This window comes from Mus caroli, chromosome 2 (genome assembly GCF_900094665.2).
Source record: "Mus caroli chromosome 2, CAROLI_EIJ_v1.1, whole genome shotgun sequence".
Taxonomy (NCBI): Eukaryota; Metazoa; Chordata; class Mammalia; order Rodentia; family Muridae; genus Mus; species Mus caroli.
In genome coordinates this window covers 68,490,108-68,510,555 of record NC_034571.1, presented here as the reverse complement: position 1 = coordinate 68,510,555, position 20,448 = coordinate 68,490,108, and the positions used below count along the sequence as shown (strand labels likewise).

At 39.7% G+C, this 20,448-nt stretch overlaps 1 protein-coding gene across 4 annotated transcripts in view; it reads left to right on the top strand.

The window, feature by feature from the left end:
* Positions 1-20,448, top strand: part of Chn1 (chimerin 1) — a 156,153-nt gene that overhangs the window by 74,264 nt on the left and 61,441 nt on the right. For 3 of the 4 annotated variants that reach the window (XM_021182689.2, XM_029474318.1, XM_029474319.1), the window contains one exon: positions 12,069-12,357. The exons of the other annotated variant lie outside the window; for it this stretch is intronic. In XM_021182689.2, coding sequence (XP_021038348.1) covers positions 12,069-12,357 — 289 coding nt within the window. The remainder of the gene's footprint in view (positions 1-12,068; positions 12,358-20,448) is intronic. 4 annotated transcript variants of the gene reach the window in all.

Below are 20,448 nucleotides of genomic sequence, written 5' to 3'. Positions count from 1 at the left end.
TCATTTTTTATTTTGCATTTAATAGATGAAAACATTAAGGTTTAATTTTTGTAGAACAAAACACTAAGAATCCGAAATAAAGCTTTTTAAAACAACAGCTTGACTAATAATGAAACACATAATCTATGTGTGCAGTGGGGCGTGGTGCATGAGTAAACTCTTAGCTTTTTATCAGGACTTTTAAAAGATTAATATTTAAAATTAGTGACACATTATCATTTTTATAAAGCAAAAAACTGTGTTTAATGCTTTTAAAGATAATAATTATTCTGACTAAATCTCAAGAGCTAACTTTTCACTTCTCCTAAAAGAGAAAAGCCAGTTTAAATATGTTCAAAACTTAAACGATTTAAACTAAATTTCCATTGTAAGATCACTTTGTAATCATTTGTTCAGTAATCATTTGGGCTAGGGTTTATGTAAGTTGGTGGTACAGCTTGGCTTAACATGACCAAGGGTTTAATCACTGGGATAAAAAAAAAAAAAAGCATAGTAAATTTGACTATCTAATCAAAGGAAAACAGTGGATATTCTCTATTAAATCAATAGCATATTTGCTTCCATATCATCTATTATATTTTTATGCTGTTGAAAGTAGCAGATAGATATGGCAAATATTTTCAACCAAGAGATAAGCATTTATGATAAATTAGGTACTTTCATGGTATTCCTAGTTCACCCTGTGGAGACAGTGCTGTTCATACCTGGTCTCCCAGAACTTGGTCATTTCTAAAATCCACATTCATTTTATGTCACATATATAAACTGGTTCTTGTTGAGAATTTTTAGTCTTTAAATCAGTTTGCACTATTGCCTGCCTGGCTATGTAGTTACATAATAACTTATGCCAGACAAAGGTCACCATTTCCTTTTTAATCTCATTTTAGCAGATGCTGGTAGTTTACAGACATGTTCACCCTAATCTGTATAGCTTTTGGTGAGCTGGCTGATCACTGGTAAGAAACTAAACAGTAAGATGTAATTTATTATGGCTTTGGGCTTAAATGCTGATAAATATTATTAAGCAAGGAATTCCTACGATGTTAATTCATCTTTATATTTCTGAAGATTTAATGGGAGGAATCCATTCTTATTGTGTTAGGAAATAATAAAATAGCCTAAAATAAAATAATTAAATTTAGGGATGTTAGTTTGAATTTTAACATTAAGTGGGTAAGTCAGAATTCCCAGAGAATCACAGTAGCTGTTGGCAAAAGGGGATTTTACAATTTACCAGAACTGATCACTGGTTGAGGGCTTTTTTTTTTTTTTTCATGTCTGAAAAAGGATCCAAAGGAACTGGTGAAAGATTATGCTGCTAGTAGGCGTTGACATGTTGTGTACTATGTGTTCTTTTGATCTGATCGCTCAGGATAGGTTCAGTTGGTTGCTATGGTTTCATTTGAGTTCCTGCAAAGCTTTCTGTTCTATTTGCAATAAGTGGAAAATAATGCTTTGCAGAATTATTTCTCAAGAATATTTTCAACTTCCCTTACTTAAGATTACAAATTGCTTTACGGGAAGTTTTCTGGATATTAGAGTAGGCATGGCTCACATGACAACAAAATTTAGTAGGCATGGCTCACATGACAACAAAATTTAGTAGTCCTGCAATGTTACAGTTGATAGTGATAAAAACTAGCATGAGCCGGGCGTGGTGGCGCACGCCTTTAATCCCAGCACTCGGGAGGCAGAGGCAGGCGGATTTCTGAGTTCGAGGCCAGCCTGGTCTACAAAGTGAGTGCCAGGACAGCCAGGGCTACACAGAGAAACCCTGTCTCGAAAAACCAAAAAAAAAAANAAAAAAAAAAAAAAACTAGCATGATTAGCTTTAAACTGTATCTATGTTAGTGGTGTCAAGCTTTGAAAATATTTGTACAAATTAAATGTCCCATACCCAAAATGCTTGTGGCAAATGTGTTTTAGAATTCAGCATAAATGATGTGTGTGTGTGTGTATGTGTGTGTGTGTGTGCATGTGCATATACAAAATTAAAATGGAGTTGCTCAGATTTCACAAACCTGAAAGTTTTGCTGTAGAGAGGGAGAATTTTCCCAGTAGCCACATGCTTAGTGTGTGGGTTAAAAATAAAATCTTCTCTTGTCATACATCAAGAGATGTGGCTAGATATAATAAGGAAAGGAAGGTTTTTAATTTTTCTTAATGATTGTCTTTGATTTTTCTTCATCTGTACCTAGGTTTTCTGAACTACTCTTATACTACCTATTTTTAAATCTCTTAATTGGAGTATACTTATGATTGCTAAAAATGCTCATTGCTGCATAACAGAGCTCTGGAACTTTTTATCTGTGCAGCTGGAACTATGTACCCATGTTTTCTCCTCTCTCCTAGCTCCTGCCACCCACACCCACCACCTTTTCTTTCCTTCCATTGCTTCCAGCATGCGTTGGAATTCTTCATCAGGTGATTCATGGGTGTCTATTTCTTTGGGCTGAGACCCAGGAGGTTTTGTCAATGATTGGGCTATACTTCGTACCTGGATCTTTATGTGTTTCAGTTTCTTGGCTTTTGCTGTCTTCTGTTTGCTTGGGGCAGGTCCATTGTCCTGCCCCCACTTGTATGCCTTTTCAGAACCAGCCGATCATCTTATTCTCTATATGCTGGTTGCATATAAGAAATCTCTTTAGCCATCAGCTTTTCCAGTCATTTGGAGAGGCTGTGGAATTTTGGGGATTGGACTGACTCTTCTTTATCTGGGTTTGTATATGTAATCTTTGCCAGTTTCCATCAACGGAGCTGTTACTCCCTTTCTCTGTCTGGTGTTTTATATGTGTAGTATCAAGTTCTGAGGGACAAAGCAGCCAGATGCCCCTCCCCCACACTTCCTTCTCAGCAGCTTTCAGTCATCTAAAACAGCTGACCCGGTATAGCCACGGGTTCTGGCCCGAAAGTATCCTTCCCTTAATATTTCATTGATAGTGCATACATAAAGATGTTTCTTAACATTATTTCCGGAAGAATATAGTGTATGATGTTTATAAAGTTAACATTGTATTAGGTATTTACTGAAATACCTGGAGACATTTAAAGCATATGGAATACTATGTTTTATGTTTTATGTGTCTGCTGTGCCGTTTTATTGAAGGGACCTGAGTTTCTTCAGCATTTGCTCTCCATGGGGGTCCTAGAACTAGTCTCCTGTGGATATTGTACAGCTGTATGCCAGATCTCAAAATGAGTGAAGCAGACACAAGTTCCTTGTACGTCTCTCTGAGTAGCCAGAGTACTCTCTATATACTCTGCCCTTCTCCACTTGCTAAGGGAGAAGCCATGATTTGAACAGCCTTACCCACTCACACTGAGCTGCACTGGACTCTGTGGGTGGCACCACAGGCCCTCTTTTGCCACATCAAGCTTGCCATTGCTCTCTTTGGCTTCACTGCTGCCCCCATACAAATAATGCTGATTCCATTAGCATTCTGTGTCAGGCAAGAGAAAAAATAAGCTCTCAGGAAGCTCTGGAAAGGCCAAATGAATGCATGTTTCATTCTTCTCCTCCCACCCACCCAGAAGCTACAGGCACTGTTGAGCTGTGCCAACTTGGAGCAGTGCTTACTGCAGATGAATTGAAAGGCGTTCTTTACCCTTCCAGTGTAGCTCATCTGAAGTACTAAAGCCTTTAAGCGGCTTTCTGAAGATCTCAGATAGGTATTTGATCTGTAATTGATACAGTACCCTTATCTTATTAAATCTGCCATTTCCTTTGACTTAACTGCCTTCCCATGTATCCTATACTCCTTGAACTTAAATAGAGCAGCAGCCTGGTGAGTCTCTCCTGCTATATCTCCTGGCTAAAGTGCTGCCTATGGCTCTGGCAGTCTGAAATCTTAAAGATGCCCCAATTCTAAGCACAAAATTCTTTCACATACACTGAACACATAGACTGAGGTTAATGCTATACAGCATTCTTAGTGCTCTCTCTCTTTGTGTCTTGTGAGGTCACATGTAGAATTTTCCACTATAACATCATGCTAGTGCTCAAAAATTAGGATTTTAGCCGAATTTTTAGCTTGGTTCAGCTTACTGATATCAGATTAGAGATGTTGAATGTGAGTCTCCACTAGAAACACAGAGGCAGAATTGCATAGGCAAATACAGTTTGCTGCCACCACACCTGGAAATCCTGGTCTGATCACTTGAAATCAGATGAGCACAATATTCATCAATTTAAAGGAAACCTTTATGTTCAAAACGTGGGCATACAAAAGCAAATGAATATATAATCATTCGTTCATTTATTATTGTTTTTATTTTATTTTTAATAATATGTGTGTGTGTGCACACATGTGAGCCTGAGTGTGTCTGTGCATTGGAAGTCAGAAGACAACTTTCATAGTGGGGTCTCTTTCTGCCTTGCTGAAGTAGGGGCTGTGCTATTGCTTCTGCCCCTGTACTCTGAGGCCTGCCGCCTACCTCACTGTTGGGGTACTGAGGTAACATATATGAACCACCATGTCTGGCTTTTTATCTGGGCTCTGGGATTTAACTCAGGTTTCCAGGCTTTTGTGACCAGCACTTTTACCTTATGAGCATCGTGCTGGACATGATTCTATTTATATAAAATAGAAACATGTCATGGTAGCAAACAGAGTGGCTCAGTGTGATGGAGAACAGTCAGGCAGGTTGTGGAAAAGCATAAGGAAACTTTGGGAGCTGTTTGGGATGTTTTTGCAATCTTATCCATGATTAAAACTTTACTGAATTGTACCCTAGCAATAAATATGGGATGCTATATGTAAGTAATGCATTATTAATAAGCACTTAATGAGGAAAATGTAATAATCTGCTGACCATTTGTAAATAGCTCGTACTAAACTTAAAAGTATGTAACAGTCCAAATTAAGCCTCCAGAGCATGGCCTCAAAGCCAGAAGTAAATGAGGGTGGCTGCAGTTGGCTAATAAAACCAAGAATACATGTGTCTGTTGCAAAGGAGCGCTTTGTAAGCCTCAGTACAGTCTGCTTATAGAATCTTAAAACATTTTAAAAAATGTTTCTTTCTACATTATAGTGTGTTTAAAAATAGCAGGTTATGAGTGGAATGAATATAATTGATAACTACAAAGATCATTTTAGAAATATAAAACTAGATCTAAGAACTAAGTATTCAATAGGTGGGGGGCGGGTCAGGGAGACAGATATGATTGAAGAAGGGCAGCTGTTTTAGTTAATTGTCTTGGTTTTGAAAAAGCATACCCAACAAAAGCAACTAAGGGAGAAAGAAAGGGCTTTAGGGCCTGGTGCAAGGGTGGGTGGTTCATGAGAGGGAAGTGAAGGCAGCCGCAGCTCAGAGAAACAGTGGCCATGTAGCACAGCGGGAGGGAGATGAACACTCTCTGCTGCTCAGCTCCTTCTCTACACACAGGCTGGCGCCATAGACAGGGAATAACAGCACCCACAGTGGATGGCTCTTCCCCCCTCACCAAACACAATCAAGATAATCCCCCATAGGCATGCTCGCAGGTCCATCTTTTAGGTGATTTCTAGATTCTGTCAAATTGACAACAGTCACTATCAGAGCAACTGAATGCCTTATAATAGGCTCTAGGAGGTTTCTCTATTTACCCATTAAAATAATACAGTGATGAACCTGGATTATCAAGAAATATAACTAAATTATAGTCTGTATGTAATACTTAGGGTATATATTTTATACCAGGATTATTAAAAATAGCACTACACTGTATAAAGGGCTTAAGAATCTGAGAAACTGTGAATGTGTTTTCTTATGTTTGTACATGCACACTTACGTATAACTCTGTTTTCTTAGACCTGTGTTGCAGAGTGAATTTTTATTCTGAAATAGCAGATTCATTTTAAACAAGGTATCAATAACTCTCTAGTGGAACTGATCATCAATTCTCTCTTTCACTATTTTGTTTGTTTGTTTTGTTATGTTTTTCAAGACAGGGTTTCTCTGTGTAACAGCCCTGCCCATCCTAGAACTCAGACAGATATAATTTTAATATTTTTAACTGTTAATATTCAACAAACAGAATAATTATTTTAAGATGTATTTCATTGTTATATCTCCCTTTTCATTTCTGATTTTATTAATTTGAATACTCTGTCCTCTGCTTAGACTGGCTAAGGGTTTTTGTCTATCTTGTTGATTTTTTCCAAAAGAACCAGCTCCTGGTTTGGTTGATTCTTTGTATAGTTCTTTTTGTTTCTACTTGGTTGATTTCACCCATGAGATTGATTATTTCCTGCAGTCTACTCCTCTTGGGTGTATTTGCTTCTTTTTGTTCTAATGCTTCCAGGTGTGCTGTCAACCTGCTACTGTAAGCTCTCTCCAGTTTCTTTTTGGAGGCACTTAGAGCTATGAGTTTTCCTCTTACGACTGCTCTCATTGTGTCCCATAAGTTTTGGTATGATGTGTCTTCATTTTCATTAAATTCTCAAAAGCCTTTAATTTCTTTCTTTATTTCTTCCTTGACCAAATTATCATTGAGTAAAGCATTGTTCAGTTTCCATGTGTATGTGTGCTTTCCCTTGTTTTTGTTGCTGTTGAAGACCAGCCTTAGTCTGTGGTGATCTGAGAGGATGCATGGGATTATTTCAACCTTTTTGTTGAGGCCTGTTTTGTGACCAAGTCAATTTTGGAGAAGGTACCATGAGGTGCCGAGAAGAAGGTATATTCTTTTGCTTTAGGATGAAATGTTCTATATACATCTGTTAGATCCATTTGGTTGATAACTTCTTTTAGTTTCACTGTGTCTCTGTTCAGTTTCTGTTTCCATGATCTGTTCATTGATGAGAGTGGGGTGTTGAAGTCTCCCACTATTATTGTGTGGGGTGTGATGTGTGCTTTGAGCTTTAGTAAGGTTTTATGTATGTGAGTGCCCTTGCATTTGGAGCACAGCTGTTCAGAATTGAGAATTCTTCTTGATAGGTTTTTCCTTTGACCAGTATGAAGTGTCCTTCCTTATCTTTTTTGATAACTTTTGGTTGAAAGTGGATTTTATTCAGTGTTAGAATGGTTATTCCAACTTGTTTCTTGGGACCATTTGCTTGGGAAATTGTTTTCCAGCCCTTTACTCTGAGGTAATGTCTGTCTTCATCATCACTGAGGTGTGTTTCCTGTATGCAGCAAAATGCTGGGTCCTGTTTATGTATCCAGTCTGTTAGTCTTATGTGTTTTTATTGGGGAATTGAGTCCATTGACGTTAAGAGATATTAAGGAATAGTGATTGTTGCTTCCTGTTATTTTTTATGTTATTTCTATGTTTGTGTGGCTATCTTCTCTTACATTTGTTGAAAGAAAAGTACTTTTGTGCATTTTTAGGTTGTAGTTTCCCTCCTTGTGTTGGTGTTTTCCATCTATTATCCTTTGTAGGAGTGGATTTATGGAAAGATATTGTGTAAATTTGATTTTGTCAGGGAATATCTTGGTTTTTTAAAGTCCTCTATCACCATCATGAGAAGTGAGTTTAGATCTGAATCTTGCTTTTCCGGTGTGATGATGTATCCAGGACTTGCTATGGTGGAAGAGTTGGGTTCTGATGATGCCAAGTAACCTTGGTTTCTGTTGCTTATGTTCTTATACTTGCCTCCTGCCATCTGATTATCTCTAGTGCTACCTGCCCTCGCTATATCTGACTGGAGCCTGTCCTTCCTGTGATCCTAGTTGTGTCAGAACTCATCAGAGTTCATCTGTCTCTGGGATCCAGTGATTCTGAGATCCTGGGTGTGTCAGAACTCCTGGGAGTCAAGCTGCCTCTGGGACCCTGAGATCCTGGCATGACCAAACTCCTGTGATCCTGTGATCCTGTGGTCGGGGCATGTTAGAGTGCCTGGGAGTGGACCTTCCTCTGGGTGTTATGGGACTAGCTGTGGAGTTTGAACCCAAGGTCTGCTCAGGGCACAGGCTCAGACAGAAAGGAACCCATGCCACTGGTCGGGCAGAGTTCCTGGGTGTCCAGCTAGCACTGGTCCCAGTTACTTCCGGTGTTGGGGCAGATGTTGTATCCTCCTCACCGCCCCAGCATCGTCCTTAAATAAATGAAGTCTATTGTTAATTCTATAAAAAACATTGAACATTTCTGGATGTATTGTGGTTTTTTAAAAGATGTAGATGTGTGTATAATATTTTTCTGTAAATAAAAATATATGAATATTGTGATGGTTTGTATATCCTTGGACCAGGGAGTGGCACCATCTGGAGGTGTGGCCTTGTTGGAATAGGTGTGACCTGGTTGGAATGGGTGTGTCACTGTGGGTGTGGGTATAAGATCCTCACCCTAGTTGCCTGGAAGTCAGTCTTCCACTAGCAGCCTTTGGATGAAGACATAGAACTCTCAGCTCCTCCTGCGCCATGCCTATCTGGGTACTGCCATGCTCCCACCTTGATGATAATGGACTGAACCTCTGAACCTGTAAGCCAGCCCCAATTAAATGTTGTTTATTATAAGACTTGCCTTGGTCATAGTGTCTGTTCACAGCAGTAAAACCCTAACTAAGACAAATATATGTATAGTTCAGAGTATTTAGGAAGGGTTTTCTGTATATGTGATACGGTAAAAATGGTATCAAGATACTCCTGCCTCACTAGAATAGAAAGCATCTTGTACTTCATTTGTTGATGTGGAAAGCACCTTCATATTACACACCTCATAACACTGAGAGCTTTAGTGATCTGTAATGACAGTGTTGCATTGCACTAATAAGCCTGTAGAAATCTTACTGTCTTTTGACAGTACTGTATAATGCCAGTGAACTTTTTGAAATAAATATTGTTATATGTTGCCATCCAACTCAGGAGAAAGTATTAGTGGAACCATTAGAAATAAATTTAATAGCATATATTACTCATTCCCAACAGTAGATCTCACTATGACCTGCTCATCCATGCATGTCCTTAAGTTTGGTCATTGTTCAGCCCCCATTGCACTGTCTCCCACTGTGTCTTACACTGAAACCCTCTTCCAACAGAGTCCCCTTAGTTCCCCATTCCCTCTGTTCTTAGACAGTCTCTCATTTTATAGCTCAGGCTGCCTTTGAACTTATGGCAACTCTCTTGCCTCAGTCCCAGTGCAGCGCAGGTGCCCCTCATTCTTTCCTGCTTCATAACTTGAGGACCACTTTGGAGAATGTGAATTTTCATCCTGTTCAGCTCTGTTTGTGTAGAGCTAGGACTGTGCCATTCCAGGCTTGTACACTAAGCAGATGTTAAGCCGGGCAGAGGCATGTGTTCATTTCAGGAACCAGGAAAAGGAAATTGTCCTAAAGAAATAGAGGGATAGCAGACCACAAAATGATTCAGCTGATAAAGTGCTTGCCACCAGGCCTGATGTTCTGAGTTCCTAACTGAAATAGTAGAAAGAGAGAACCAAGAGAGAAATTGTTCTTTGATCTCTGTGTGCTCGGTCATGCTGGTGTATGCAGTCACACACACACAAAAGATATTTAAAAAGATACTTTAAGCAGTCGTAATGTGAGGCTTTTGAAATTGAGCATTTCATATCTTTATTTGATAATGTTTTTATGTTTACCTTTCCCATTGTGGTTGCTATGTGATCAGAATATCATGAACTTAGTGTCTTGAGTGTTTTCTTCAGTGTTTGTTGAATAAATGACATTCTACCAGCAGAACACTGTTAAAAGGAAGGTTACCCCTCGCCTTCAGATCTGGTGTCGTCTTTTATTTTTCTTACATATAATAGGCCCACCCGTTCTCATCCATTCTCAAGGGTATTTTGTTTGAGCTCTACTTGTGATCCCACAGACACAACAAAGTACAAAATAGATCAAGAAAACAGAGCAGTGCCTGATAGGCTGTACTATTAGGCTGTTCCTTATGTTCCCAAGTAACAGAGAGTAGGCTTTGGCCAGCAAGGAAAACATGCAGTTCCCTTAGTTTAAAAAAAAAAAAAATCAACATTCTAGCTTGTACATTTGTTTCCATGTTCCTTGAGGCTAAGTCTCATCAGTATCTTATGATCATGCATCCCTTCAGTGATCTCATGGCTGCCTCAAAGCTCACAGGCTCACAAGTAGCTAGACATCATGGCGAGGGCCTCTTGACGTTAACAGTAAAGCACAAGTCCAAAGTTAGGCTTCTGTCTTCCAGCCTCACTGAGCCGAACCCTTTGGGACCTGTTCCACTGCCTTCTTCCCTTGCCCTTGACTCCCCACACTGCTCACACACACTTCAGAAGACAGTGCTGTGACCACAGCGCCTGACACTACTGTCCACATGGAAAGGAGTGAGGCAAATGTCAAACTGTCTTTCAGTGCTTTTGTTGTTTTTAGGTAGCACATAGTGGCACATATTAGAAAAAAGGAAATTATAGAAGTAAACTGAAATTTTTAATTAATTTTGGCATAGACATTTTATCTCTCTAGCCCCTGAGACTTACAGTATTGAAAACTTGCTTGGGAGAAATGTTTAAGTATAGAGAAAATAGAGAAGTTTAATTATATGGCTCATTTGCTTGAGTATAAGTAAAAACTTGATTGCTTTAGAAGGAACAAAAGGTGGAAATTATACGTTAAAATATCAACATTGATATTATGTTGAATTCTGGATTAAGTATTATTAAAGTCTAAATTACAAAAAACAAACAGACTACTCTGGATTCATTATTTAAAAGTATCTAATTCCTACCAGCATGTGCTGACACATGCCCTTAGTTCCAGTATTTAGGAAATAGAGGCAAGCAGATCTCTGAGTTCAAGGCCAATCTGGTCTACAGAGTGATCCAGGCCAGCCAGAATTACACAATGAGACCCTGCTGTAGATAGAATAGAATAGGAAGAGTAGAATAGAATAGAATAGAATAGAATAGAATAGAATAGAATAGAATGCCTAGTTCTTACCCATTTGGAAACAGTTTGTGCCAGAACCATATGAATACTGAGTTTGCAGCTTCATGTGGTGTTCTTTCAAAGTGAAAATTACTTTGATTTTAAAAATAATTTCTGTACTGTGTGTGTGGTTGTTTTTTTATTTTAAACAACAGAATGAAGTAGATCCTTCCTGATTTGCTTGGTTTTTATTGGTGCTCACTCTGAAGCTGGCAGCTCTGCCTACTTTGGCGTCAGCTTCTATTAAGTTGACTGTTTCTCCTGGCAAGGACACTGGTGTCAGCCATGCCAACTTGGATCCAATTCTGAGGTTTCCCTACAGGAAGCAAAATACTGAAATTACTGTGAGGATAAACCATCCTTCTCCAGTTATTAAAGCATATCATTAAAACTGACAACAGATTTCTGTGGTCTGATGACGTGTGACTTGCATGCTCTGAATATTGCAAGCATTTCTTGTGCATACTGAGCCAGCAGACACAGAACAAGTTTAAAGGAAAGATCAAGTCCTTGACCTCTGGCCAGAAGTGGCCCTGTGTGTTTCTATGCTGCTTGGCTCAGTTCTGGAGACTGCACAAGTGTAAACGGTTGCTGGCTTCCCACTTGAGTGAGTGGTAAATGAGACTTCCCTGTTGAAAGACAAGAGTGCTGGCCTTTAAGTATGTTGAATATTTTTATTATTCAACTTGAAGAAATTGTATATATTATAGTTGACCAATTGCATATTGAATGTGCCCTCTTAAGTTATAAGATTTGTTTTCCCTACTTTATTACAAGTGTAATGAAATGGCTTTAAAAGATACCTAAGTAAAAATGCTCTTTCTAGGATCACCGTGCTAGTATCCCTGGTTATTTCAAGTTCATTGCTTGTATTTAAGAGTTGAACTGTGGCCGGGTGGTGGTGGCGCACGCCTTTAATCCCAGCACTTGGGAGGCAGAGGCAGGCAGATTTCTGAGTTCGAGGCCAGCCTGGTCTACAGAGTGAGTNCCAGGACAGCCAGGGCTACACAGAAAAACCCTGTCTCGAAAAATCCAAAAAAAAAAAAAAAAAGAGTTGAATTCTATGTATTCCCGGTGACTAATTGGGATTAGACACAGCTAATCTAAACAGAGTCATTTATAAGCAGAATCAATAGATTTCAGTTTGGGGGCATTTGTGTGTGTGTGTGTGTTTCTTCTTCAGAAAGAATTCACTTGTTCACTTTTCTTAAAAGCATCTTTCCCATTTCATTGAGGCAGATTTGGAAGTCAGACCAGAAACTTCAGGCTGTACTACGATGGAAAGCACTTTGTTGGGGAGAAACGCTTTGAGTCCATCCACGATCTGGTGACTGATGGCTTGATTACTCTCTATATTGAAACCAAGGCAGCAGAATACATTGCCAAGATGACGATAAACCCAATTTATGAGCACATAGGATACACAACCTTAAACAGAGAGCCAGCATACAAACAGCACATGGCAGTCCTGAAAGAGACACATGATGAGAAAGAGGCTACAGGCCAGGATGGGGTGTCAGAGAAAAGGGTAAGCTATCATGAACACTTGTTTTTATCTGTTGGGAGTCCCTGCCAGAGAGCCCCTCTCTGCCCGAAAGTTCCCACAGTGTTTTCAGAAGGAGATGTGGGTTTTGTAATGTCTGGGTCTGTGGGGGTGAGCATTGTATATCTTTTACTTGTTTGATTAAAATGCACCAACTATATTTTTGCTCCTGATTGTGTCCCTTCATGAAATCATCTTCGGCTTTAAAAATATGTTGGAAAATGGCCCAGTAACAAAAAGTTAAGAGGTTTTGGTCAGGAGAATAACTTAATGGCCAAGAAAGACAGATACACCTTATAAGGAACTGAGGGATCTCAGCAGAACCCTTTGTTTTCTTTAAAGGTAGCATATAAATAGTTCTGTTTTTAGCAATTTATTTTAATATACATGATTTAATTGTCTGTCAGTAACTTGCACACTGTTATGAGAGTCAGCCTTGAGTGGGAGGATTCATCTCTTAGTGTTAAGGAATTAAATCAGAGGGATTTACTTGGCATTAATTGTAAGATAGTTTACATTTTCAGTTGTCATATTTCAGTCATGATATATTTCAGAATACCATGAAAAGTTTTAATCCTTTGGTGTCAGTTGTTTGCCCTTGTTGCCATTCTTCCTCCCCTCCTGGGAAGAGGGACTGTCATGTTGTTTATGTATGCTCATGCCATGCTTTCTTTATGTGGGACTGAGTTAGAGGAACAGTGTCTGTTTTAGCTGAAGCATGCTACTACATCTGGGTCTGCAGGAGCCTCTGCTTGCTAAGTGTGTACAAAAGGTTTCCACCCCTGGTTTCTGTCCGAAGATTTCTTAGCTGGTCACTCTGTGTCTCGTGAGGCAAGTGGGATAGTGTGTGTAAGCCTCTCCCTCAGTGCTTGATTGGCAGTAACCTTGCAATGTGGACTCTGTCTGTGACCTCAACAGACAGCAACATAAGATTGTTTTGCTGTGGGTTGACAGGAGATGGAAATTTAGTCTTCGTTGTCCAGCCCAAATTTTGGTTTCTGGCAGATTTTAGCTCAATTGGTGTTCCATAACTACAGAGAAATGAATATTTTAAATCATTGGCTCTTGAAATTTTGCTTTAAATATGGTCTTTCCTATATTTATATTTGCTGGGAGCTGCAGATCTTATCTGGAAATTGCCATAATTTAAACTCCTAAATGTGTGCCACATTGAATAGTGCTCTTTTCTCCGTCTCATTCCCATCTTTTTCACCTTTTCTTATTTTCCACCTGTGACATTTCCAGGAACACCTGAGCAGTCTATATTTAACAATGGCATTTAGCAGCTCACCTAGACGTAAATTTCCATTCTTAAAATACTTAAGTCTTTCAAAGTTCATCAGCCTGATGGTAAACTTTGCTAATGTGTATATTACTTTTCGGTCTTAGGGACTTGGAGTAATGGCACTTAGGTACTTTAGCAGTAAGTGAGTTATTTAACTTGACAGGACCTGGCATGTTCCTTGTATAAAGTTGAAATGGTAATCCCAGTGGCAGGACAGTAAAATGAACACCCCCTACAAGATTCTCACTGTTCTGATTGTATTCCGACAGTATTGCACGTCAGACTCCCAGGACTCTCTTGTGTTGAGGGGCAAGTAAAAATTATTTATAGAACATAGTTACCACTGGGAACTCTCTCTCTCCAATGGTACATCATTAAAGACCATTTAAAAATTATTCTTTGCTTAAACTGCATGCATCTTAAATAGAGTTTACTTAGAAATCTCACTGAAAACTAGATTTATTTTATTTACAGGTGTCATCCAACAAGACAGGGATGATGACCTATTCAACAGCTTGACACACTGATTCCCTGTCCCAGTGGGTGACATTTGTAAGTAAAAGCAATCATGCTTAATTGATTCAAAAGTAAATAGTGACACAGAAGTGGCTTCATAAATATTGTAATGGATCCTTAGTAGTGAAATCCCTTCCTTTTCCAGTCTCACATAAGAGGCAAAAGGTGTTAGTTTTGCAGAAATTGGAGTAGTGCTATGGGCAGGATGCTGGTGTTGACAGTAAGAGCTGGGTACTGTAGATGTGAACTTAACGTTTCTGCTTGAGGCAGCTGCTTCATTTCTGTGAGGACATCTTTCATATTCAACACAAGAGTAATCGACTATTCAATTATGTGTTATGAGGAAGAGAAAACACAGTACATAGGAAAAAGTGTCCTGGAGTCTTTTGAAAGATGAGGGTTGTTAGCTATCCACCAACTAATTGCACAGCTCTGCAGCTGTCAGCTAACCTGTCAGTACTTGAGAGAAGAGGTTCTCTGTAAAGGCTGAATTGCCCAGAATTCCAGTAAAAACACATACAAGGGCTCAATACACATACAAATTAAACAAAATTTAGACCTTTAAAACTAGCTTCTTCTTAGTTGGTTTTCAGTGGTGACCTAATGTGATTGCAGCTGTCAGATAGTGCCCCAAAGACTACTTGAGTTTTCTGCTGTTCTTTAGAATAGTTTTGGAAAATAATGTTTCATGCAGTTCCCCTTGGTAAACGTTGATATGGTGATTGCTCTGTTTTATAACTGAAGGGTAAGACCCCCACAGGTGTGTTTGTTGTGGTCCTTAGGTCTGTCCTGAGCGTCTGTAAACAGTTCACTGTATGTGTTTGCTGTATAGTTTCATGGCCATGAGCATTTTAATGGTCCACTGTACGGATTGTTGTACGGGGTTTGCTATGTATTTTCGTGGCCATGAGCATTGTTGCCACAGGAAGTGAGTCCAAGCCAACTCTTGTCCCTAGGAGACCTGGTAGCCTACTGTAATGGTCACAGTTTTCCTTCCAAGTGATAGCTATGGTATTTTTCTCATTTACTACTCAACTCAAGCATTTCCTGAGCTTGAAAAAAATAATTGTAAACAAGAAAGTTAAAGCATTGTATTAGATATAATGGTGAAGTTGCAGCGTGTGAGGAAGTCAGACTCCCTTCTCTTCTACAATAGTTTGATTTACATAGGGGCCCAGTTTATTAGTAACTTCTTTTTCTCTTGGAATTGAATTTGAATAGATTCTTGTTCCAAGTAATAAATATATGTGTGTCTGTATAGATCATGGACCAATAGATTCATTCAGTAGTTTTTATGACAATTTCATACTAATTAAATTACTAATTTATTAATTTTAAGTCTTTTGGAAAACATGCTGAAGAAAATATTTCTTATAAGCATTAATAATATAAACTGAGAAGCAAACCATATAATTTGCATTTCAGAAACAACACTGTGAGCCAAGACATAATCTAGGCAGAATGTCCTTAGCTTTGGATCAGTTCTCTAAACGTCAGCCCTCTCACGTGAAGATGCCTTTGATGGCATGGGTGTAAAAGCCCATGGTGCAGCGAAACTTCAGTAAGCTAACCTGTTCCCTTCTCACAAGCATGGCCTCTTTCTCTCTACACACTTACACACACACACACACACACAAATGCACACATCTGTATATGCACACATGTTTATATGTGTGTATGTATTCCCTTCTCTAAGGAAGTTTAGAATAAATCAGCGCCTTACATGTTACCATTAGTTTGATTTTAAGGAATTTCTTTTACAATGAAATTTTAATTTTGAAAGAATTCTTTAGGATTCCCAAGCTACATATATTTGATATTGAAATATAATTGATGCACTGCTAAAAGTTATCGTTTAACTTTGGACAACTCTGTAAACATCCAGTTCTTTGTTTCTTGGGACAGCCAGAGGGTGTAGGCAATCTGGTGTGCTAATTGGCCTTTTTTTTTTTTTTTCTTTTTTAACTTTTCTTAAAAGGTATGTAGCATGTTATCTATATCTACAGTCTCAATTTGAAAATCAACAGACTGGCTGCTTATAAACTTAATCTTAAATAATACAGTTGAGACTAGGGAAATAGCATGAAGCAAGCTTCAGAAGCCCCCCTCCCTCCCTCCCTCCCTCCCTTCCTCTCCCCACATTCTTTGGCCCATACTCCTTTTCTTTACCTTGCATGAGGCTCAATGGTTAAGAGTACCTGCTCTTCTGAGGTCCTAGGTTTGATTCCCAGCACTCACATGATAGTTTACAAACATCTGTAACTCCAGTCCCAGAGGATCCAGTGCTCTCTAGGCTTCTGTGGATACTGAATGCACAATGTCTTAGCTAGTGTTTCTATTGCTGTGTTGAAACACCATGACCAAAAAGCAGGTTGGAGAGAAAAGGGTTTAATTGGCTCGTACTTCTATATTGCTGTTCATTATTGAAGAAGTCAGGACAGGAACTCAAACAAGGCAGGACCCTGCAGGCAGGAGCTGATGCAGAGGCCATAGAGGAGTGCTGCTTACTGGCTTGCTCTACAAGGATTTCTCAGCCTGCTTTCTTATAGAGCTCAGGACCACCAAGCCAGGGATGGCACCACTCACAGTGGGCTGGGCTCTCCCCCATTGAGAAAAATGCCTTACAGCTGGATCTCAAGGAAGCATTTCCTCAACAGAGGCTCCTTCCTCTTGGATGACTCTAGAGTTTGCACCAAAACCAGCCTGTACACACATGGTACACAGGCATACCTGCAGGCAAAAACAAAACAAACAAAATACAAAACATGTTTTCTTGTGCGCCAGCTGCCCTTACACCCCTGGTCCTCCTGCTTCCCCTCCTCCGTGCAGGATTGCAGGTGTAAGGCACCATGCTGAGTTTCATCTTCCTCCTCTTCTTAGCCCTGCCTTCAGCCACCTCAGACTCCACAAATTTATATGCCCAAATTTCTATTGTAGCTTTTTCAAGGATCAGGGCAGTTTCAGGGATGAGCACTCTGTTCACAGAACTCTCCAACGTGGTCAGGTGGCTAATTACCAGGCTCATGATTTCTAAGAAAGCTACAACTTGTGCACAGAACTTTTAATGGTGGGTTATCCTCTGTAAGATATTCTGCTTACGATAGCCCAGTTGTTTTGTTTTCCAGGATCCTGCATGCTCCTAAATGTCAGTTCATCCCAATCTGATGATAGCTTAGAGATGTCACTAGATGCCATTGCACTGATTAGTATGAGACTGGGTTTTTTAGATTTATTAATTTTATTTTATGTATATGTATATTGTGCTCACATATGTCTGAGCATTGTATACATGCTTGATGCCTGTGGAATTCATTCTCCTGAAACTGAGCTACAGACAGTTATAAGCTGACATGTGGGTGCTGAGAATCAAACCTAGGTCCTCTTTAAGAACAATCAGTAAGTACCCTTAGCCATAGAACCATCTGTCTGGCCCCTGGTATATATTCCTATGAGAATTTCTAATGTGGTCTTCCTTGAAAATGTAAAACACTATCTATATAACATATTATTGTTCTCTTGGGTCAGACCAGCCAAAGCCAGATGCATAGGTACTACATAACCCACATCCTGTACTACAAACATAGCTTGAGGTTTCTCTGAGAAATTATTTCTGTGTTCTGTCTTTTCTGTTCACAAAAACATCAAAAGTCTCCTAATTGCTTCATCCAGAAAGTAGAGCTTCTCTCTCTGGTTTTTTCGAGACAGGGTTTCTCTGTACAGCCCTGGCTGTCCTGGAACTCACTTTGTAGACCAGGCTGGCCTCGAACTCAGAAATCCACCTGCCTCTGCCTCCCAAGTGCTGGGATTACAGGCGTGCGCCACCACCGCCCGACTGAGCTTCTCTCTTAATAAATAATATGGTGATACTTCTTGTCTTAGGGTTTTATTGCTGTGAAAAGACACCATAACTGCAGCAACTCTTCTAAAGAAAGACATTTAGTTGGGGGCTTACAGTTTCAGAGGTTTAGTCCATTATTGTCCATGGTGGGAAGCAGAGCATTCAGACAGACATGGTACTGGAGACCAAGCCAAGAGAAGTGACTGAAACACACTTCTTTCAACAAGGCCACGACTCCAACAAGGCCACACCCTACTAGTGCCACTCCCTATGGATCTATGCAAGCCATTTTTTATTTAAACCACCACATTCCACTCCCTGGGCCCCATAGGCATATAGCCATATCATAATGCAAAATGGATTTAGACCTACTTCAAAATCTCCATAGTCTATCACAGTGTCAGCACTGTTTAAATGTCCAAAGTTCAAAGTCTCTTCTGAGACTCCTGCAATCTCTTAAATGTATTCACCTACATAATCAAAATCAAAATGCAGATCACATACTTCCAACGTATAATGGCACTGGATATACATTATCATTCCAAAAGGGAGGAAGGGGAGCCTGGTGAGGGAATACTGGACCAAAGCGAGACCAAAACCCAGCGGGGCAAACTCAAAAACTGCATCACCATGTCTGATGTCAAAGTGCTCTTCATATCTCCAACCCTTTCAGCTTTGCAAACTACAACACACTTCTCTCTCTTAGACTGATTCCCCTCCCTGTTAGCATCTTTCCTTGGCTAGTATCTCATGGCTCTGGCATCCCTATCATCTTGGAGTCTCCAAGACAATCCAGGCTTCATCTTTATAGTTTCCTGCAATGGCCTTTCTAGGCCTTCATGCAGGGACACCCCTGCACATGCTTGGACTCATCAGCTTTCCTTTGTTGTTGAGGAGGGAGATTCCCTAACTCTTTTCTTCTATCCTTGAATCTAAACCAGAGCCATATGGCCAAAGGCCAAATGCTGTTGCTTACTGCGGCTGGAACATGGCCCCTTGGTTCAAATACATCTTCATTAGCTTTCTGTTTTCCACGAGTTCCTTCATTGCCTAAGCTTGGCTGTTCTAGAACTCTCTCTGTAGACCAGAATGGCCTTGAACTCAGAGATCTGTCTGCCTCTGCCTCTGCCTCTGCCTCTGCCTCTGCCTCTGCCCACCTCCCCACCTCCCCACCTCCCCACCTCCTCACCTCCCCACCTCCCTGTCTCCCTGTCTCCCACCTGCCCAGAGGCTGAGCTCAGCAGGAGAATTCCACTGAATTTGAGGCTATCCTATGCTACATAGTGAGTTCCAAGCCAGTATAGGCTACAGTGTAAGCCTCTGCCACAAAACATAGTCAATCAAAAAGCATGCTGTTGCTTTACCTTTCTGTAAATCTCTCTAGACTCTACATAACACGAAGAGTAAAGAGGTTCTCAGAAATAGTTCTGCACTCATTCTATGCTGACACATTGCTTAGACTGGAGTATAAGAAGAAAATCTGACCTTATGCAGTTGGATAGGTATTTTAGTAGCTTTTTCAGATAATAGTGCATGATTCCTTTGATACAACACCATAATAAATAAGTTTCCAAATGGAATCTGAAATTCTGTCAGTGTCTTACTTAGTTAAACTGGAACCTCTCAGTGTGTTCTGAGCTCTGAGTGGATCTGCCCACTGTGCGTGATTCTGCAACATGCATTAGTCATTTGTAAGATGCTGACTGCCTCACAGCATTCCGTAGTTCTTACAAATGTTGACACGTTTACATAGTATCAAAAAGCACATCTTTTGTGATATCACTATTCGTCTCTTCAGAGAAGTCTTGATAAGTAGCAAGAATCTCTCACATTCAGGATAACAGACACAACTTTCCAAAACTGTGTTGCTTGAAAGCTTGCAGTTTCTTATTGACATGTTTTCCCCAAATGGAAGGCTTGATTCATTTGCTTTCTAGATCAGAACTTCTTAAACATTTCTAACATGACCACATTTCACCCAAAATCTTTCTTTTACATTGTCCGAGTTATATAAGTATATTGATATCCTATAAGTCAAACATTTCTGATAAATCATATAAAATTAATTTAAAAATAATTTTTAGCTTGTATTTTGTGGAATAGTTTGTGAGGAACTGGGATTAGATCTTCTTTGAAGGTCTGATAGAATTATGCACTAAACCCATCTGGTCCTGGGCTTTTTTTGGTTGGGAGACTACTAATGACTGCTTCTATTTCTTTAGGGGATATAGGACTGACTGTTTAGATCATTAACCTCATCTTGATTTAACTTTGGTACCTGGTATCTGTCTAGAAACTTGTCCATTTCATCCAGGTTCTCCAGTTTTGTTGAGTATAGCCTTTTGTAGAAGGCTGTGATGGTGTTTTGGATTTCTTCAGGATCTGTTGTTATGTCTCCCTTTTCATTTCTGATTTTGTTAATTAGAATACTTTCCCT